Source organism: Syzygium oleosum, unplaced genomic scaffold, assembly GCF_021117445.2.
Source record: "Syzygium oleosum isolate NSW1041296 unplaced genomic scaffold, Sole_v2.1 Sole_v2.21, whole genome shotgun sequence".
NCBI lineage: Eukaryota > Viridiplantae > Streptophyta > Magnoliopsida > Myrtales > Myrtaceae > Syzygium > Syzygium oleosum.
The window spans coordinates 5,459,373-5,481,378 of NW_026607505.1; the positions used below are offsets into that span (position 1 = coordinate 5,459,373).

The 22,006-nt window shown below is 42.0% G+C and overlaps 4 protein-coding genes across 4 annotated transcripts; 2 read left to right on the forward strand and 2 right to left on the reverse strand.

Annotated features, from left to right (window-relative positions):
* LOC115670926 (O-fucosyltransferase 35) lies at positions 1-5,196 on the forward strand. Its single transcript, XM_030592332.2, has 9 exons — positions 1-723; positions 1,601-1,747; positions 1,916-1,988; positions 2,091-2,161; positions 2,247-2,335; positions 2,847-2,979; positions 3,269-3,501; positions 3,949-4,425; positions 4,565-5,196. Exons 1-9 carry the CDS (start codon positions 220-222, stop codon positions 4,767-4,769), a joined length of 1,932 nt encoding a protein of 643 aa, XP_030448192.1. The 5' UTR covers positions 1-219; the 3' UTR covers positions 4,770-5,196.
* Positions 5,197-5,871: 675 nt separating this feature from the next.
* LOC115670930 (MOB kinase activator-like 1A) lies at positions 5,872-8,763 on the reverse strand. Its single transcript, XM_030592335.2, has 7 exons — positions 8,648-8,763; positions 7,615-7,663; positions 7,401-7,509; positions 7,165-7,258; positions 6,706-6,839; positions 6,411-6,574; positions 5,872-6,142 (listed from the first exon to the last, which is right to left on the reverse strand). The coding sequence occupies exons 1-7, from the start codon at positions 8,671-8,673 to the stop codon at positions 6,071-6,073; spliced, it is 648 nt and encodes a 215-aa protein (XP_030448195.1). The 5' UTR covers positions 8,674-8,763; the 3' UTR covers positions 5,872-6,070.
* A 3,509-nt stretch (positions 8,764-12,272) lies between these two features.
* LOC115670928 (glucan endo-1,3-beta-glucosidase-like) lies at positions 12,273-13,292 on the forward strand. Its single transcript, XM_030592334.2, has one exon. The coding sequence runs from the start codon at positions 12,273-12,275 to the stop codon at positions 13,290-13,292; it is 1,020 nt and encodes a 339-aa protein (XP_030448194.2).
* Positions 13,293-13,680: 388 nt separating this feature from the next.
* Positions 13,681-17,548, reverse strand: LOC115670927 (12-oxophytodienoate reductase 3). Its single transcript, XM_030592333.2, has 5 exons — positions 17,389-17,548; positions 17,120-17,260; positions 15,455-15,585; positions 14,986-15,168; positions 13,681-14,389 (listed from the first exon to the last, which is right to left on the reverse strand). The coding sequence occupies exons 1-5, from the start codon at positions 17,445-17,447 to the stop codon at positions 13,734-13,736; spliced, it is 1,170 nt and encodes a 389-aa protein (XP_030448193.1). The 5' UTR covers positions 17,448-17,548; the 3' UTR covers positions 13,681-13,733.
* Between the last annotated feature and the right edge of the window lie 4,458 nt (positions 17,549-22,006).

A 22,006-nucleotide genomic window follows, 5' to 3' on the forward strand; every position in this document is an offset into this window, starting at 1 on the left:
GTTGACTCGCAAACGCCAGACGACCTCATCATCGATCTTCTCCGACCTCCGACCTCCTCGAAAATTTCACTGCAACCAGTCTCGCATTTCAAGATCTCTCTCTCTCTCTCTCTCCACGCTTCTCGTTCGCCAATGATGGTGTCCACCTCCTAAAGCCATTTCTCTCGCACGCACGCACGCACTCTCGGGAGTCGCGGACGCCGGGTTCAGGAACGAGGGATGGGCCACCACCACCACCACCCGCACGGCTCCGACGACGGCGACGGCGTCGTCTCGCAGCGCGTCAACAGCCCCCGGTTCAGCGGCCCCATGACCCGCCGCGGCCACTCCTTCAAGCGCGCCTCCTCCGCCGCCGCCGCCGCCGCTCAGGCCAAGGACCCGACCGGCGCCGGCAGCCTCAACTGCACGGCCGCGCTTCACGAGGTTATCGATCTCCAGATCAACTCGCCCAGATCTGAGAACGGGAACGTCCATGGAGCGGCCGCTTTCGATTTGGCCGTCGATAGGAAGCAGACCCACCATCGGTATAACCTCAGGGAAAGAGTGGGCCTGTTGAGGAAGCCGATGGAGTACGTTGTCGGGGACCTGGGATCGAAGGAAAGGAAGAAGCTTGGGCACCTGATGTTCCTGCTCTTTTGCGGGGTTTGCTTGTTTCTGGGTGTTTTGAAGATTTGCGCAAATGGGTGGTTCGGATCTGCCATCGAAAGAGCTGAATCGAATGGGGTTAGTGGGCTGGCTCATCTGCTTACTTGAGAGTGAAATAAAAAAGCTTTTGGTTATAGGTTTTAGCTAATTTTAGGATGATTTAGGTGAAGAAGAAGAAGAAGTGGTGTTCCCTATGTTAAAATAGGTTGACTAAATCAATGGAAAAAGAAAATTTGTTGGCTAAACTATCGATTTTGGATAGTTTATTGGGTTATCTAAATTTGTGGTGTTCTCTTACTTTGTCCTTTTGGGTTAAACAAACTGAGTGGAAACTTGACCCATACGGATTTGCCTCTGTAGGGGAATTTAATTTGAGGATTGTTTATTATCAGGACGAAGGGAGAGATATGGGTGGCACAAGTTTATTGCTATCATCAATTCCTAATTTCATGACCTAATTGTAACCTCAAAGTGCTTTTTTTTGGCCAAGAAACTAAATTTGAAGTGCTTAGAATGGACTTTATCCTCTGCGTGTCTCTGTCTATTTTGATGCTTTTCCAAGGGCTTAAGAATTTTCTTCCCTCTGCTTGAAGGTGTTGAGTCTGGTAGACTGGGGTGGCACGAGGTACTAGTAAAGAGCATCATCAAGTCTATATTTGTCTTTCTAGTACTTTGCCTGAAAAAATCAGGGGCCTGCATATCTTGGGAAAGTGCATTGACCTCAACTTGTTGTGGCCTATGATTAGGCCGTGTGGCCATGTGTTTTCAATGTAGGTAGCGGCACGCTCAGTTCGATGGGAAATTAATGAAAACTGGTTGTTTCATTGTTAATTTGCTACTTTTTTTATTCTGGTTTATGATAGTCTTCAACAACAAGCTTGAGTTATAACGGTCTTATACATGTGCTTGTGCTCGTATATTGTGTTTCTTCTCACCAGATCTATTCTCTTATTAGGGTCTCTATGATCAGTCGGCTGCTCTTCAAATTCTGATCAATCAAAGGACCTATCCTGATTATGATCGTAGGGAAGAAGGAAGTGACGTTGATATAACTTTAATGATGGTAACATCTGGTGTTGTTGGTGACAAAAGCACGGCAGATGTAAGTATTGGTGCTGGTGTGATGCTCACTTTTCACTCATTTGAGATTTGGTTGTGAAAATGAGACGTGGCAGAAAGCCTCGATGCTATAGAATTCTCATTTAAGACCATTGGTTTTTGGTCTTTCACGAGACTTAACTTTTTCCATTTGAAACTTTGGTTTGTTCAGTATTCAGAGATCTGGTCCAAGCCCAACAGCGAAAACTTTAACCAATGCATTGGTCTGCCAAGAAGTCATAAAAGTAAGGAAGCTGTCATGCTTGAACGAAGTTCCACATCTGGTTATGTGCTCTTCTGTTTTCTCCATGCTTTTCGCAACTTACAACTCTCACTTTCCTTTGCAGAGCTTGATGCAAAGACGAATGGTTACATTCTCATTAATGCTAATGGTGGCTTGAATCAAATGAGATTTGGGGTCTGGTCACTGTCTGTATGGTTTTTTTGAATGATCTTCTAAAATTAATTCGAGTTATAATGACATCAATTGTTTTAGAGTGCAGATCTGCGATATGGTTGCCATTGCCAAGGTTATGAAGGCGACACTGGTCCTTCCTTCACTTGATCACACATCTTACTGGGCTGATGATAGGTTGGTTTGTTTACTTTTCTCAATTTGGAAGCTACCATTGGAAACACTCGTCTAACGCTTATTATCTTGTCAAGAGGGACAAAATCTGATGCTTATTGTTTCGTCAAAAGGAACATTATATGTTTGTGGTAAAAAGCAGAATCCCTAGTTCATTTTCAAGTTCTATTAGGGTACTAGAAAAGTTCCTCCCTTTAGATTGATACTCACTCTTCAAATAAGAGGGCATGATTGCCGAATAGTTTTCTTTTCCATCTTTGTGACCTCCTTGTAAATCAGAAGTCTTATCAGCACTATTATTGCTTCAGTTAGCATAATAATTCTATGGTTCAAGTCTTTTGTAGTTGGGTACGTATACCTAATTATAAATGGCTTGATAATCTTTTGTCTGCTTGCCTTTTTTAACAAGCTATTCTGAAATGTACGAGATGATACCTCTCAAAGTAGCACAAGTACTTCCATGGCATGCATTTCCATTGCTGTGATCTCACTTCTCTTCTCTTCATATTTGCAGTGGCTTCAAGGATTTATTTGATTGGCATTACTTCATTGACACACTAAAGGATGATGTCCACATAGTTGAGAGTCTACCTCCAGCCTATGCAGACATTGAACCCTTCAACAAAACACCAATTTCTTGGTCGAAGGTGAAAGAATAATTTCTGCCTGTTCTATGAATTGCCATTAAGATATGCACTGGTCTGAAACTGGGGCAGTGTACTAAATTCAGAGAGCGAAGGGATGAATGCAAAGTTCGCTACTAGAAATTCTCTTTAACAAATAGAAGATCCTAAACTTCAATATCTTTCTCTTTTTTTCCTCCTCCTTTATTTTCTTTGTTACAAAAATGTGTGTTTCAAAAAAATTCGCATTCTATCGTATCTTCGGCTTTCCATGTGTCTCCACCAGTTCAAGGACTAATGTTTTACTTTTCAGGTCAGTTACTATAAGGTAGAAGTCCTCCCACAACTGAAGGAGCACAAAGTGATGTATTTTACTCACACTGATTCTCGGCTTGCCAACAACGACATACCCAATTCTATACAGAAGTTGAGATGCCGTGTCAATTACCAAGCATTGAGATATTCAGCACCGGTTGAAGAGCTTGGGCAAACCCTGGTTTCGAGAATGCAACAAAATGGAGGTCCTTATCTAGCTCTCCACTTAAGGCAAGTTCAGATTAATCCATTCTTTATGAATATGATGTTCAGTTTAGATGTAATGTAAGATAATAGTTACAATTTCCCTTTTAGGATTCTGTCAATGAGGCGAGGGAATGGTAATTCCAATAAAAAAATAGCATTTTGAGTATTAAGCGACTTATTGACTTCTTCAGTACACTTAAAATGGGGACTAAGTACTGGTTGGTTGTCCTTAGTATGGGTTAATAGTCAATTCAGGAGCACGATGTGAAATATTCTCTAAATAAGGAGTTCCCTGTGGGATTTAGTTTGCTATGTGGGACTTTGAGATCTATATACCACACAAGTCGGTGCTTTGTCTGTCTAAGTACATTCCTCTCGACAAGTTTTAGACCAGGTTCAGTGTTGCTGAAGAAGTGGTGTTGAATTAGTCTTTGTTGGAATCACAACTCATGTTTTATTGATTCCTCACAGGTATGAGAAAGATATGCTGGCATTTACTGGCTGCAGTCACAGTTTGACAGCTGAGGAGGACGAGGAACTACGGTTGATGAGATATGAAGTAAGTCATTGGAAGGAGAAAGAGATTAATGGAAAGGAGAGGAGGTTACTTGGCGGCTGTCCATTGACTCCTAGGGAGACTTCGCTTCTGCTAAAGGCTCTTGGATTCCCGTCTAATACCCGCATTTATTTGGTGGCTGGTGATGCTTATGGAAAAGGAAGTATGCAATATCTGAAGGACGAATACCCCAACATATTTTCACATTCGACTCTGGCAACAGAAGAAGAGCTTGCTCCTTTCAAGAATCATCAAAACATGCTTGCTGGTATAGATTACATCGTCGCCCTTCAGAGCAATGTGTTTCTTTATACTTATGATGGGAATATGGCGAAAGCAGTTCAAGGCCATAGGCGGTTTGAGAATTTCAAGAAGACAATTAATCCAGACAAGTAACTATTATCTGTTCCTACTCTTTTCAGTTAGTCTGATGTATTTTATTTTTCTTCCCATTTGATATTTGGTTTTGTTTCTGTCCTGATATGGATCATCAACAGGCATCTCATCTTCATCTCCCCTTTGTCCATGCAGGATGAATTTTGTTAAACTGGTTGATGAACTAGATGAGGGGGAGATTTCTTGGAAGAAATTCAGTTCCAAAGTGAAGAAACTTCACAGAGATCGAACTGGAGCTCCATATTTGAGGGAGCCCGGGGAATTCCCAAAACTAGAGGAAAGTTTTTACGCAAATCCGCTTCCTGGGTGCATTTGTGAATCAACAAAGAGAAGGAAGTAAGGGTAAGAAGAGAAGTGTTCCTTTTTTCTGTGATGCAATTCTGGGTGCATGAGAAAGAGATGAAAGCATGCTGTCAAGGTTCAATACATCTTCTCAGCCTAAAGATGCCAATGGTAAATCAGAAAGTTCCTTAGCCTAGTGCTCGGGTCGGTATTACATTGGCGTCACTGAGCTGCTGAAGTTAAAAGGCCGCTCAAGGGATTCTGGTAAATAATTTATTCAGAAGAAAATTTACAGAATACCATCGAAAGAAAGATTATGAGACCTTGGTGCCAAAAAAAAGAAACAAAAAGGTATAAGTCTTCTCTGTTTAGGGGATTGGAGATATCCCATGAAGTAAAATTATTTTGAATTCGATTTTGTGGCATAGAAGACCTTGTAATACTCAAAATTACTCATAATGAAAGATCTCTGTTCTTTATCTTTATCCGGAATATTTAACTTTGAGTCTTCAAAATCTGGTTTGGGTTCATCCCATATTCGCATGCAAGGCTGTTCTTTCACTATCAATTGCAGTTCTATGCTTATCATATCTGGTTTAGGATCGTCCCATATTCGCATGCAAGGCTGTTATTTCACTATCAGTTGCTGTTCTATGCTTATCAACAGTATCTGGTTTCGGTTTATATGAAGTCGGCACGGAGCATGCGAATGCCATGCATACTTTCTAGCATAAATCTACAGGGTCTAAACACTGAGCCATTTATTTAGTGTTTTTTTCCATCCTCGGGATGCGGGAGAAATAACTTGAATAGCTGGGGTAGTTTCTTATGAGACTATCAGTAAATTCTGGTCTTAGCACGAGATTGTGGAAGGGAAATACTTTTCGTAATGCAATGCCAACCCGCGATTATGTTTCTGAACATTCAAATTCAGAGTTTGAGAGTGATTCAGATGGAAGATTGTCTAAGTTTCGGGGTACTGAGAAAAGGAGGAACTTGAACTTCTGTAGGAACCAATTCTAATTATGCCGCAGAGAATTGCGAACTGACATGCTGTTTCAAGCATTTTCTATCAACAGACGAGCAAAGGGACGAACCCTTTTGCCATAGAAGGATCACAAAATCCTCTGTATGCACAAAAACTGCACTGAATGACATCGGGAGACCCAACAGTTTTGTTGTTTGATGTACAGAATTTACACCAAATAAACACACTGAAGACAAAGTGATGAACTGAATCAAGATATCTCATTCCCAAAAGACAAAAAGAAGTTCGCCAAAAAATCTCAATCTAGATACCCAAAAACAAGGGGGAAAAGGGAAACAAGAAAACAAAAGGATAAACAAAACCCCCCACCACTACAACTGCAGAATAGATTCGACGAGTTCATTAAGCGGCGCAAGCTCCTCTTTGTTGATCAACCGAAATTCCTGCATCAAATTAAAGCCAATCAAGAGTTGCATCAGAAGTCTTTTTTGTACTAGACTCTCATTGTAAAGCCAATAGCCTAACTAAACTGCTGCTTGTGACCCATTTATATAGCATTTGAAGGTGTTTCCTTGACCCAAACTTAAGACTAAGAATATATCATAGCCAATCTGAAAAGTATGACAGAATCACATGGGTAAAGTCATATCTGCAATATGACCAAAAAAAAAAAAGTCATATCTGCAAAGCTTAGCGACTATGCTTACTTACCCATGTGAAGAGAACGAAATGCTTGAAGCAAGTATTTAGATGAGCTTCCTCCTTCAAGCTCACGATCTTCTGAAAATGCGAGTGGTAGATATGGGCATAGACACGGAACAAGCGCTTGACAATGGTTTTGACGACTTCTTTGAAATTGCTCGGAAATGGAGCTCCTGTAAACATGTCAGCAGGGATAACTCAGTGCTTATGTAGTACGGAGCAACTGACAAATGTATTAAATTTCTCTATGTTTTGACTAGGAGGTTAGCATGGATCTCCAGCTTCATCAAGATACTTATCTTACCTAATTTTTGTGGGAAAACTGATTCATCGTCAAGCTGAGCCTCAATCCAGTCCATCAAATACTCGACGTACTTAGGAGCCGACACCTCGATGGGTTTCTTAATGGTCACTCCATCGGCCCACCTGTACTCGTATCTGCAAGAGTTCATGTAGTCTCGATCAGGCCTTCTGATATCATTGTTCGAAGCTAAAGGGATTGGAAAAAAAGAAAACTGATTCTAAGCGAAAAATGAGCTTCATTACAGAGATCAAGATAAAACAAATAACAATAACCATCTTCTTTATGAATATAAATGGAACAAAGATTCTGAGGATTGACCATCTATGTGCAAACAGACTATCCATAAGCAACTTCAAGGTTAAACGACTGCAACATAAGAATGGATTTTCACATGAACGAACCTGCAAATAGGCATCAAACTGATAAAGTAAACAGAAATTTTGTCAAGCAGCTTCTTACTTTGGGCCTGCGGACATTGTCGGGCAGTTAGATGGCGTGCAGAATTCAGTGAGTGTACCGTATAGAATGTTCACTTGATTGAAAAAGTCCACGGCTGTATAAAGCAAAGAACCCAGACAGAGAATTAATCAAAGGAAAAAAATTGATTGGGCTAAGCGTGCGAACGCTCATGTGCATTTGATTGTTCGACTATTCATATATTCTCGTTAGCAAATTAATAATGCAGAAGTACTCACTGTTCACTGCCAGCCACTCGTTGATGTCTTCTCCAGGGGGAAGCCGCACTGCTTCTCTCAAATTTCCACTTCCCAGTGTAGCGTCGATATGTCTTTGTAGTTGAGCACCCTAAAATTCGAATACAGGGAAAGAGGAAAACATGCGTAAATAAATTGCTTAGTTCATCCAAAGTCGATCGTTGAAGAGTAAATAATCTTAACACGAGACACCAACCTTACTTCCAGATGGAGCGCTCTTTTTAGGCCTAAAAGTCTTCTGATTTCTGCACAAGTCGTGATTGGGTACAACAACAACATGAGATCATTACAAGCGAAAAGAGGTGGCATGCCGGAGATGAGTACTTCAAAGAGCAATGAGAACAGAATTTAATTAGTTCCCATGTCCTGTTTCTCTTCTTCTTTCAATGACAATGATCATCATCCGCAAGGACATTCTGCGACTACCGGATGACGCGAGCGACTTAAACCGGCTCACTGTAACAGCTTCTTTAAAGGCTATAGAACTTAAAACTGGGGAGAAAAAATCGACTGTCCCAGCAAATAATAAACAGTCCAAAGTTCACCCAAATGGGTCCATTCTTCAATCTAATTGCACTCTCCGTATGGTCTAACATCAGATCAATGTTCAGCCGCAAACCAGGGAAAAAGAATCCACCATCACGGCAAACAATAAACAATTCAAAGATCACCAAACTGTGTTCATTTCCTAACTAATTGCCTACTCTGTACGGTTTAAGATCAGATCAGTGTTCAGCCAGAGAGTTTCCGGTTCCAGAAGCAGGCCCGGTATCGGCATTAACTGCTGTTGAATGTTCCGAAAATTGGAAGAGAGAACTAAAAACACTCCCGACGGTCCGAATTATCATCACAAACTACGCGCCGACATCATCTGCAGCGGACCCACGATGAATCTCTGGAAACGAAAGAAAATAAAAAAACGAAAAAAGCCGACGTTTTTCAGCGATCATTTCGAGCCCTCTATATTACAAGAACATCGCCGCTCCATCTCATTACCATATCCAGCACACAGACAGGTCAAGAACGAAAACCGATTGTTACCCAAATCAGGCTCCGAGACACACATCCAAAACGCACGATCGTTACGCAAAGAAAAACATGCAGCGACAACAGCAGCATCAAAAGAACATCCCCCCTCCCCCACAGAAAAAAGAAAAAGAAAGAAACAGCAAGAATTCACGTTGAGAACCACGTCATCAAGAATTAATACGAAAAGAGAGAGCAAGAACCTGCTGCCGAGGCCAAAGAGACTCATGGTGATGAAGCGGTGCCTCCCTTTCCTCCCTCCCTCCTTCCTCCTCCCTCCTTCAAGAAGCGAAGGAACAGAGCGCCAAAGGATATCGAAGGAAAAAGACACGACGGTGAAGACGGGAAGAAAGAAGGAAAAAGAATTTGAGAGCTGGAATTGAACATGGTCGTTTTTATAGGTAGAGAGAGAGAGAGAGAGAGAGAGAGAGAGAGAGAGAGAGAGAGAGAGAGAGAGGGGGAGATGACAGGCTGTCATGAGAGAGAGAGAGAGAGAGAGTCTCCGTCTGTCTTCTTGGCCAGCAAGAGTCTTTCCATGTTTTCCATTTTGTCTTCCAATCTGCTTGCTGGTCTGGCTGGCTCTTTCCCTCGTCCTCCTGTATTTTCCTTTCTTTTCATTCCCCTTCAATCAAATCTTTGGACCGTCTCCATCGCTTCCCTTCTTCTTCTTCTTCTTCTTGTTTTTTCTTTTATAATACCACGAAAAACCCTAAATTGATACATCTATAACAAATTTACCCAAAACTAAAGAACCCCTAAACTGATACACCCGTGACAAATTTACCCTCTATTAATTTCCGTTAAATTTTACGGTCAAATTGCTAAGTTAGATGACACGTGGCAGTTGATGGGTATACCGGTTTGGGGTTTTGCCCCTCCATTTGGCACATGTTTTACTAATTTGTGGTTTTTCGTGGTATTAATTCAATTTAACATATGGTAAATTTGTCGCGGGTATACCAATTTAGGGTTTTTTATGGTCAAAAAATTAGTTTGGAGTAAATTTATCGCAATTGTACTAGTTTAAGGATTTTCGTGATATTAACCACTTTTTGTTAATTACTTACATTGGATAACCTCAATTTTAGGTAGTTAAGAAGGTCAGAACCTTAAAAATATCCCATTAATCTCCCGGTTTAATTAAGACGCGATCGAGTTTAAGCTCAGAGAAACCGATTTAGGCATATGGAATTGTCTTGCGCTTGACATGTGGAGTTTGCCAACGTCTCAGACTCTCCTTTGAGGACTTTGTATCGGTCGAGCGTGCCGTGGTTTTCTGTGCGGCAAATTTTGTTATTCGGACCTCGAGCTAATTTAGAATAGAGAGGTAAGTCTTGCATGCTCCAGATCCATCGCAGCCGTCGAATACTGATATGGGATTCCACGAGATCGATGGCTGTGATGTCCTCTCAAGATGGAGAGAGAGACAGAGCGGAGAGAGGATCAAGACAGGTGGCGCCAGCCGATTGGTTGGGATGGGCAAGGGAGTACGAGGATTTGGGGAGAAGCAAAGGTGGCAATGCACACCAAAACCATGATGGGAATGATTTCAATGATTGGGGGGGATTAGGTACAAAGGGACAGATCAATCCTGGTTTTGGGAAAGTGGGAGTTAGGATAATGTCTGCTTCCTAATCTTTACAATATTCCTCCAATTCCAACTAGCTTTTCGATTTCCCCCTTTTTTTTTTTTGGCTTGCTCTCTCTGTTTTTTTTTTTTCCTTTTATGTGAGAAATAACATCCCAAGTATTTTTGTGCCGCATGGTGAACTTAACTTAGGTGCAGCGTGTGTGGTGGGTAAGACGTGTTCTTTCCTGGGGTTTACCTCCCACTGTCGGTAGTGCGGGATTCCCTGGGTCATCAAAAAAAAAAAAAAAACATCCCAAGTATTTTAATTTTATCGCCCCCCATGAATAAGTTTTTATTTTGCACAAATTTTTTTGTGGCTTTCAAGATGTACGTCACCTAGATAAAATTTGGTCAAATCCTGACTTATTCATCAACCATCCTTTTGTTCAGAATTTTCTTCCTGACATTTAATTTTTATTTTTATTTGTAATAAATAAGGTTGGTCATGGTACGACAGAAAATGGTCAATTTTGGGGGGTGGGTCCGGGATGTGGCAATGCATTAAGGCAACCAGCTGTATACGCACATACATTCAACATGATATGTATGCGCGGGACTCAGCAGGTGTATGCGTACTGAGATGCAAAACAAGAAAATCATTCAAGTTGATCCAAATCAAGGCTGAGCTGGTCATTCACCTGGCCCCACCGAGATAGAGTTCCCTCTTGTGGTTCTGGTGAGCTAATACAGTTGTTCTAATAATAATAAGGACAAAAGCCGCTAAAAATCCTAAAATATACTCACCGTGACATATTTATCCTAAACTTTTTTTTTTTGACATCCTAAATCCAAAACTTATACCTGTACGATACATTTGCCCTCCATCATAGTTCTATTAATGAAAACCCGATGAAAATTTGCCTACACGGACGCCGAAAAGCAAACAGTGTGACATGGCACCCACGTGGCTTAAGTAAAATAAAAAAAAGACGTTGTTTGATTGAAAAGTCATCTAACGGAATCTTGACGGAGAGTATGTCTCACATAAATACAAGTTTGAGGTTTTAGAAAAAGTTTAGGGTAAATGTGTCAAAGTGAACATAGTTTTGGATTTTTTATGTCAAAAAAAGAGGCTCAGAATAAATGTGTCACGCATAACTTGGGGTTTTTTTTTGGCTTTTTTCCCTTATTATTATCATGGGCTAAGTAAGAATGTAATTGTTGAGCAGTGAGCACCAGTTCAACACCAGAAGGATATGGGGCTGCAGAAAGTAAGGTTGACCTTTTGAATTGACCGCTTTGGAAATTTCCCAAGTTAAAAAATGAGTAGGATTTTTTTCTTACCCAACTTGTTTCTTTCCCGACGGATAGAGAGCATATGGGGATTTTCCATTTTCAAGGTGTCATTAAATGAGATTTGACCTGAGAATATGTTTCCATGTGTAGAACAGTGGGAAAGTGAGAAAGGGCTGAAGAAGGGAAACGGTTACATACCAACTCATAAATCATAAATACTCCTAGTGAAAATGACTTTGTGTTTAATGATCTGCCGTTTTAAAACGAAGTCCCGCTTCATTTTTCTTCACAGAAGTTTTGTTTGGTCACTGTGGTAGGCTGCCTTGTAACTTTCTGCACGGTCGTCTTGCGATTCATGAGCCGAAAAGAGGCTGTACGGTCGCCTTCCGAGTCACGTGAATGTTTTACTCGTCCTTCTCAGCTGTCGCATTACGCATGATTTTTCGTGGCAGAAGCTTGAAAGGTTTTAAATTTTTGGAAACTCTTCTCTCTCTCTCTCTCCAATGAGAGACGAGCTTCTTTCGGCATATCTGTTCTGTTAGTAACTTGTATCAGCAAGTCATTGCAATGAAATATCTTGCTCACAAGTCCTGACATTTTCTCCTTATATTGTGTGATGAAGTATTCAATTCAGCGAGAGATAATCGTAGATTGATCTTGTTAGCTTACGCGTAAATTCATAACCAGCCACACATTGATCATAGTTGTAGCCTCGCATGGATTAGTCTTTCCGGTGCATATATGAATAATTTCGCATTTCTAAGGGACGAAATGTTGAGATACGTACTGATAAGTAGCTTTCAGCTCTGATTTCTTCCAAACCATGGGTTTCATTTTCATTAAAACCTTCTCCTGCTGTAATTACGGGTTGAACAAACTTTGATTACCATCTGTTAAAATATAAATGTCCTCCTGATGTTTCACTCTACATGAATGTCGAAACAGGATCGGGAGTCCGAGAAATGGCGTCACTTCGCAGAGTCTTCGCAACGTCGATTTTGGCATCTGTCCTCAGCCAAGTTCTCACTGCAACTGCACAGCCCGCCTTTGGCGTTTGCTATGGAATGCTAGGAGACAACCTGCCTACTCCGGCTGCGGCGATACAGCTCTACAAGAATCACAACATTGGGACAATGCAGCTCTACGATCCCAACCCCGAAGCACTCCAAGCTCTAGGGAACTCCGGCATCAGCGTGATCTTAGGCACAAAAAATGAAGACCTACCCAACTTGGCATCAAGTGTGGAAGCTGCCAAGTCGTGGATTGACGCTCATGTTTTGCCCTACCAAGGTGTCAACATCAAGTATATAGCCGTAGGCGACGAGGTCATCCCCGGAGAATCGGCTCAGTGCGTGTTGCCTGCAATGCAGAATCTACAAAGCGCCATCAGCGGCTCCAGTTTCTCATCTGTGGCGATGACCACCGCGGTCTCGGGGACCGTCCTTGGAGCTTCTTACCCGCCCTCAAGTGGCGCTTTCACCGGCGATGCGAAGCGCGCTTTGTCCGGCATCCTGCAGTTTCTGTCCAACACTCATGCCCCTCTGTTGATCAATGTGTACCCTTACTTTGCCTATGCTGCGGACCCCTCCAACATAAGATTGGACTATGCACTGTTCACCGCCCCGGGACCAGTGGTTCGCGATGGGGATTTAAGCTATTGGAACTTGCTCGACGCGATGGTGGATGCTTATTACGCGGCGATGGAGAGAGAGAATTTCCCTAATGTGGGCGTGGTGATCTCCGAGTCCGGGTGGCCTTCTGCTGGAAATGGGAATTTCACAACTCCACAGCTCGCGCTGACTTACAATCGAAATTTCATGAAGAAAATTGTAGCGGGGACGGGGACACCAAAGAGACCAGATAGCCACTTGGATGGTAACATATTCGCAATGTTCAACGAGGATCTGAAATCTGCCGGCGAGGAACAAAATTTTGGTCTCTTCTATCCAGATGGAACTCCAGTTTACCCCATTTTTTCGTAGCTCCGATAGTCAGAACTCATCTCCGGCACTTTATTTCGCCGTATGCTGCGGACTGTTCCGGAGATAAGATCTTATTATGTGTGTAAGTTGGAGGCTACAATGAGTATCAATAAACAATTCAATAACCGGTAAACTGGATCACCTGTCATCTGCATCTGCATTTCCAGAAAATCTTATATTTGCAGCGGTGATGCAATGAATATGGGGATTCTGATTCTGGATATATCAAAGTCAAGTCATCAACACAGAGAAATAAATCCTTTTCCTTCCCTCGTACATCTCCGTCGTTCACGTTATATTTGTTAGGCCGAAGCACTACTAGGTAAAGGTTTTGCGAAAGAACCGCCTGGCTCTATCTTCTGGTTATAGCAAATTCAATCCCACCAAGTAAAAGCAAAACACAGCATCTTATTAATCTGAACAAAAAACCTAGTCATGGACTCATAGGCGCGACAGTAATTTCCGCTTCCCGCTTTCGAGGAAAGGGTAGTCTGTGTACCCAACTACAGGATCTTGGGTATAGAAAGTCTTCCTAACATACTTGGTCAAAGGTGCATTAATCTTAAATCTCAAGACCAAATCAGGGTTGGCAATGAACAGACGACCATACGATACCAGATCTGCATCGCCATCGGCTATGGCTTTCATACCAAGCTCTTGTGTGAACCCTCCACTGCAAATAAAAGTGCCCTGATAAGTCCTTCTCCAAGTCCTCATCAGTTGGGCCTCCTCTTCCTCGCTCCCAAGTCGGCCAGATTCCGTTTGGCCATAAGCCACGTACCGTGGCTGAGTCACGTGGAGATAAGCCAGCCTTGAGCCAAGATCTAGCTGAAGCTTGTTGAGCCTCTCGATGACGGCTAGGCCCAGCTTAGGGGGGTCGGAGTCCATGGCATCGAGGTGATCGATTGCCGGTGATATTCTGACTCCGACTCGATCTGGCCCGATGGCCATTGCCACAGCTTTGACAACCTGTATTATGAATTTGCATCTGTTTCCAATGGATCCGCCATATTCATCTGTCCGGTCATTTATCCCATCCTTCAAGAATTGATCGATGAGGTAGCCATGTGCTCCATGTAGCTCAATTCCATCGAATCCTGATTCATGTCAAGAATACATCTACTTTCAGACCTCGCGAGGACCGAGTTTTTGATTTAATGAACATTAAATATTCATCATGTTTTAGTTTCTCAGCAAAAAGTATATAAAATGTGGACACTTTAACATTGAGAAACCTTCACGAAGTAGTGGCAGAAAGGATAAAGCATGCACTATGGCAAAAGTGAGTTCAGTGACGGCACCACTTTTCAACTGAAAATAATGCCATGCCTACTGATAGAGGACACACTCCTTGTCACTCAATATGTCCTCTTGTGGATGATGCTTTTTCCACCACAAAACAAGACAAAAAAGCAAAAGCATTTGACAACGAAGCAATTGTAAAATATCCACCATGTCTCACGAAAGCATTCTCTATGAGGTCCCACCCCTGCCAATAGATTGAACATTTTCTTTTCCAATTATGCTGGTTTAAGTTTTACCTGAGCATGGGGTTGGGAAGTATAAACTAAATTCAATCGGAGCTGCAATTTCTTTATCGGAAAGCAATGCAAATACCACACCTTCGAAGGCAGAAAACACATGGAAACTCTTCTGCTGGAACTAATGAAGATAAGGTGATCCATGAACTAACCGGCTTGAATGGCATTTACGGCAGCCCGGCGATAATGCTCAACCATGTCCTGTATCTCAGAGTGCTTCAGAGCTCTGGGTTCGGGATAAATGGCATGAGACCCATCTGGCATCAGGATCCTCCACCTCTGACTTATTGGCCCGTTCGTCGACGACAACGGTGCAGCTCCCCCGGGCTGATAAACTGATCGATTCAACGGGTTCAAAACAGGATCCGGTCAGCACATCGCAAAGACAACATACATTCGCGGAAAGGAAATGCTATGCAGACTTTTGCGACACTGAAAAGTGGCGGTGGTCATCAATCGCAGCGCAATGATCATATCAAAATTTGTATTTTCTATGAGACCCAGTATGCAGAAAAGCTGGAAAAGATAAGGCTGCCAAAGCACGGAAAGAAACGGACACCAGAGAATCCACCATCACTGAGGATCTCGTGTGCTTGTCATTGGCCAAAATAGAACGTGTACCTTGATGGGATGCACGGCCAACGTGCCAAAGTTGACAGAAGATAACGCTGCCCTTGGCATGAACAGAGTCCACCACCTTCTTCCATGCTCTCACCTGCTCTTCACTGTAGATCCCCGGGACATGTGGGAACCTGCGCTTGGAAATCCCTTCCGAATCTTATAATCCACACGCTCATAACTCATTTCCTCCATTCATTACATCAATCCCACTTACTTGGCACTAAAACATTGCTCATTCAGTCGTCGACGCGAATATAATAACCTACTTTTTCAAGCCAATTTCTACTGCTAAACACTCCTCTCTGCAAAGAGGGACATGCAAAGAGCCATATGTACGTTAAAAGGAACCGAGCAAATCAAACCATCCATGCTACTTGCGCCCGAGTTATTTCAGGTAGAAAGCAGCAGCTTATTATTTTCATGCCAATTCCTACTGTTAAACACTCCTCTATCCAAAGAAGGACATGCAAAGAACCATCTGTACGTTGAAAGGAACCGGGCAAATCAAACCATTCATGCTACTTGCGACCAAGTTAAAAGGAACCGGTGCATTTGTTTCACTGAAAAATTCATTATAGACAAACATATTTACCGTGGAAGTCATTTTCCGTTTTCATTTGTTTGATGATTTAAGGAGAGTGATTTCCTTCTTACCAGAAGAGGAAGTCGTTTTTGTCCGCGCATCGATTAGTTTCCCGACTTTCGAAGTTTTCCATCAAACCAACGGATCATTAATCTACATTTTGCGACCACCCGTGCATCTAGACTCTTATTTTCAGAATTCAAAGCTCTCGAAACTTTCACAATGATGATATATAAATTCTCACCCTCGATTGCTCCATAGTTTTCTGAAACATAAATAATATTTTAAGCAACAGAATACTTTTTGCTTATTCTTAATCGTTCCCTATGCTCTAACCAAAGTGAAAAGTACACTTATTCCAAAAATTATGAAAAAAAAAAAGTCGTATGCAGACTCGTGCGCTAACGTTTATATCCCCGCGAAATTTTTTCGGGTGCTTCGGGCTAAGATAAAATCAAAGTGGATGCTGCGCCGCAAGATTTAGAGAAGCAAAAAGAAAAATTGTAAAAAAATCGATCCAAATGCGTACTTTGCCACATGACTCTAGTGGCCTTACCAATTCCCCGAATTGAGATTTGGCTGCACGACTAAGCTTACGTTTCGTAAAGCTATTGATCCAATAACGGAAGCCACTAACCTAAATTTAGTAATCCATATAAAAAAAAAATCACCAGCACACCAAAAGGGCACCACCGCAACGATCACTCTCGCGTGATTCATCCCCAGTTTCTCGCCGGGACCTGGACCCACGGGTTTAGTTCATCACGGCCGTTGATCATGCGGGCTCCGCCCGATCAGCGGGCACGTGGGTCCCGGTCCCGGTCCCGGGTCGGGAAATTTCTCCGGTAGATGGGATCGACAGGGACTAAACAGCAAAAAATAAAAAAGAGTAAAGGACTCAAAAGCAAAAGTCGGGGTGCCAGGGAGAATATAATTTCGGGGGTGGGTTGGGGTGGGGCTGGGCCGCCGGCCAATCACCGACGACCCTGCCCACCCATGCAATGTTTCCTTTCTTTAACCTCTTTAACAAAAAAGGCAAAAGCGCGAGGACCACAGCGGGGAGAGAAATTTACGGAACTGACCCAGCCGCCGTGTCGGAGATCATGGTCCCCTCGGAGATGAGGAACCCGCCGGCCGTCGACCTCTGCGCGTAGTACTCCGCCAACGCCGGCCGCGGGATCCCGCCCAGCGCCCTGCACCTCGTCATCGGCGCCAGCACGATCCTGCGAAAACACACCCCCCCCCCCCCCGGAAAAAGGGCCGCGCTCCGGTGAGACGAAGGCGTAGCAACTTCCGAGCTCGGGATTTCTCAGGGCGAAAGTACGAAGAAGATCGGAGAGAGATGACTGACCTGTGGGAGAGGTCGAACTTGCTCATCCTGTACGGAGTGAAGAGGTCCGAGCCCGCCATGTGTCTCTGCTCACTGTGGAGGCGACGGTGGCGACGGCGCTGGTGGTGGCGGTGGCTGTGGCGGTGGCGGTGGTCGGAGTTGATCGGCGAGCCCAATGCGAATCCGAGGCGGGGGTTTTATAGATGCATCGGAGCTACTAGAGAAGAGAGAGAGAGACGAGGTTTTTCTTTCTTTCTTTTTTCCGGGACTTCAATGATTGAGATGCTTTTGGACGGTCGAGATGTGATCTGAGGCTTAATAAAAATGGGACCGGGTTAAAAAAAGTCATTAGGATGTACTGGTTTTGCCATCGTGACGCGCACGGATGAACCGACGCGACCGAAATTGAATTAATTAATATCACAAAAAACTCTAAACTGGTATATTTATGATAAATTTACATCGAACTAATTTTTTTATTATAAAAAACTTCAAACTAGTATACCTATAATAATTTACCTTAAACTAATATTTTGACAATAAAAAATTTCAAACCGATACATTTGCGACGATAAATTTAACTTGTGTTAAATTAGATTAATATCATGAATAATCTCAAACTGGTACACACCCTAAACTAGTATACCCGTCAACTGCCACGTATCATCCAATTCAGAAATTTGACGGTAAAATTTAACGGAAACTAACGGAGTGTGAAATTGTCACAGATGTACCAATTTGGGATTTTTAGTGGTCAAAAAATTAGTTTGGTGTAAATTTATCACGGAGTGTACTAGTTTTGAGTTTTTTGAGATATTGACCTTCTTATTATTGGTTAAAATCGAATCAATAGAGATGATCAATTTTTTTGTGCATATATTCAAATTTGCATTCCTTGTGTTATTGAGTATGATTAATAGATGCTATCGGGGTGTCGAGCAATGAGATATGGGTGGTGGTGGTCGTTGCCCACCGACCATTGCATTTCTAGCTGAAATTCAGCTGGATCTTCTTTTTTTTTATGATAGTTTCTGTTTGTTAGAAATTTTTTTTAAAGTTCTCCTTCATCTTATATATTTTGGCTATCTTCTTGACTTAAATTCTCGATTAAGACATTTTGGAGCAACTTCTATATATTTTTATTTTCTTTACTCTTTGTTGTTTCTGCAATGCTCACGCTAGCGCGAAACATCTAGGAGATAAAACTTCCTAATATGTTCAAGTATTAATTGGTGAAATTATTTTTAATTTTTCCTCGTTTTCAAAATCTCGAAGAGAACACGATGAGTAGGACCAAGAAGTAAAGAAAAGAAATTCGACATATAAAAGAAAAGATGGATAATGGCCAAAATAGACCATGAACTTTAATCCAGTGTGTAGTGTGATCCTTAAACTGTTAATTTATTCAATATGATCTATGGACTTTTTGTACATGTTCAAGTTAATCTTTGAACCATGTGAAAATGTTCATCCTTCCATTAATTCACATTCAGGGACAATATTAAATATTTTCATATAGTTTAGGGACTAGATTGAACAAATTGAAAGTTCAAGGACCACGTCGAACAAATTAAAAGTTTATAAACGACATTGCACATTAGCTGAAATTTAGGGATCACATTAAACAAATTAAAAGTTTGAGAACCACATTGCAAGTATCATTTGTGTCAATTTCCCAAGAAAAGAAGTGGTAAGAAAGGATAATTAACACAAACCTAGACCTGTCAAAATGGGTCATAAACCCATTTCTTAACCCATATATAAGTAAATGGGTCATAAATGAGTTAGTTAAATTCAGTAAATAAGTTATAAATTGATATAAACATAATATGGGTGTTAAATGGATTATAAATGGATTTACAACTTATTTAAATTCAACTCAATTCTCTCGTCTTCATTCAATCTCATGCTCACTCGCTCCGCGTTTTCAGTTTGGGTATGAGTTTTCCTAGATTAAATTAAATATAAAAGTGTTTTAGAAATATGGGTCAAATCGGATATGGGTGGGTCATTATATTTGCATTGCTTGGAAATGGGTTAAATGGGTCTTGACGGGTCGGATCATTTTTTATCCAATCCGATACACCCCGTTTGACCGGCCCACGCAAACGAGGTTTAAACCGCATGTGATATGAATTAAATTATAATACTTTTTCTTCGAGAGTATCAAACGAGTAATTTAATGGAAACAAGTTAGCAAAAAAAAATTAAAAGATTGGGGGCACGTGAAACGTGTAAGGTGCACTGTACGAGGGAGTGGGCGGGTGGGGCTCGTGGTCGTGGACCGATTGGTCCGTATCCGAGACGCGTGGGCCCCACCCCCACCCAGCGTGGGCAGCCTTTCTCGGGTTTCTCCTCATTGGATTTTCGCACGTGCGTTGCATGGGTTTTGTTTTTTTTTTTTTTGTCGTTGTAAAACTTTGCGATGATGTGCTGACACCGTGGGTGGGCCAGCCAGGCCACGTCGTTTTTCGCGTGCTTGCTTTCTTTCTTCGCGCCCACCAAAGCCTCGTGATTGATGATGGTGGGTCGGGTTCGGCTCCGACCCATGTTGAAAACTTCGAACAAAACGGCTCGATTCGAAGTCCCGATGATCGACCCGACTTGGATTGAACCTATTGTCAGGCCGAATTAGAGGAAAAAGTTTGGTTTAACTCGGTTAAATTACCCTTTTTTTTTCCTGCTTAGCATCGAGTTACCACGGTTAATCCGATCAATCCGATGTCTTTTTTCGTACCATGTGTAGAAGAAATCGTGCGACCAACCATATTTATTCAAGCATAATATCCGCCCTTTGTTTTGAAAACCCGAGCTTGGATGGTGTTCGAAGTTGAACGAGAGAAAACGCGTCGAGTACCTACGGGAGTTGATTCGATCCACGATCAGCGCAGGTGATTGATGCGCTCCGTGAGAACCTGAATTGTTGGTCCTATGAGAGTTGAGCGAACGTAATGTTAGAATCGAAAAGGTTTGGGCAAGACCAATTTCTTTACTCAATGGTTTTGGCTAATATTGTTAATCAAAGTTTAGAATAGAACCTAAACTCGAACAATTTTTGGTTGAAGTATAAAGTTTAAGTCAGTCTTACTAAAACTCACCAGCTCCATAGTGCAAGAACTCAATAGATAGCTTGTTATGGTGAAATGTCAAAGGTCTAGAAACTGACGTAGTTGAACAGATGACACAACAATACATGAGAAGCTTTTATATACATGTATGTGCTGATGGTATTTCTTGCTGCTGACTCGATCTGCTCCGTTTGTTGTTGAATAATAAAGTCATATGCTTGACGTACCTCCCTCTTCGTTCAACGTATATATGTACTACGTTCTGTGATCCTTCGAGAGACCGAGCCATGATCATAAATCTATCGTACCGAAATGCATTGTATCATACCTTCTATACAAAATGTCGTACCTCACAAACATCTTAAAGGTTTTCAATAAATGATCGAGGCCTATTGTTTTATAATCCAACGGTCAATGACCCGTTGGATCCTCGGGATACTTAGAAGTGCCCATATACAATTGCGCTCACCCCAACTTGCCCGCTAGCGCGAGTTCATTGAGTCCTCCGATTTTGTTGGCAGATGTAAAGAAGTATCATGTACTTCTTATCAATAATCGCTAGGTACACCAAATAAAGTGTATATGATGGAGTTAGTCATGGGTAAGACTGGCAATTTTTAACACGACTAGTCCAAACAACATATACAGGTACAGTAGTTAAGCATGTTTGTGTCAAGCTTAGATAGATTTATGTCCTAAGCGGGTCTATTTGATCGATAAATATATCTCGTGCAAGTTGACCTTTTTAACCCATTTGTGACATACTTAGACATGTTTATTGTACGGGTTAACATGTCATTGATGTCAACTGTCGACAAGACACATTTTACTACTAGTACACTCATCAAAAGCCTAATACTGGAGAAAACATAAACACTATGTTGAAAGCTCTATAGCTAGTATACAGGACTAAGAAAAACTCAAATAATGGAGCACGACTGAGTGCATATTAACTCTTACAATTGCTATCCTTATGAACGTAGGTATCAATCGGCATCAAACCACATAATATCCCGTCGTGTTCTTCTCTAGTTTCCGTTTCTCTTCTCCTGTACATCTCGAGTCTCGTTCTTTGGGTTGATCACGCGATTTGGATCCAAGCATAACAATTACAAACGGAAGTTCATATCTCAAACGTGCTAAGCATGTCATATTGCGTGCTCGCATCAGACTCGAATCTGAAGCTACAAAACCACGATGCGGAGACACAAATCGCCAACCCTAATCGCGAGCCATGAAGATGAAGATGATTCTTTCCACGGTGTACATCGCACTTATCTTTTTTGCTCTTCTTGGACAAGACTTTGACGATCCGAGTGGGTCTTCAAAATTCTACAACCCCATTGACATTTTCGCGTGACAATAAACGTTAAGAAGAAAACAGAGTCGCGATGAAGAAAAAAACGAGCTAAGGCATGGAGAAAATCTTGGTGCTGACAGCTTCGTCGGTCGACGACTCGGTCATATCTTTGCGCCTGCCAGCCCTGACCCTTTTCATCTCCCCTTCCACCCCCTCGAGCGAACTGATCGGATTAGGTGGAAATCCACCACATCAAGCTTTTCATACCCCC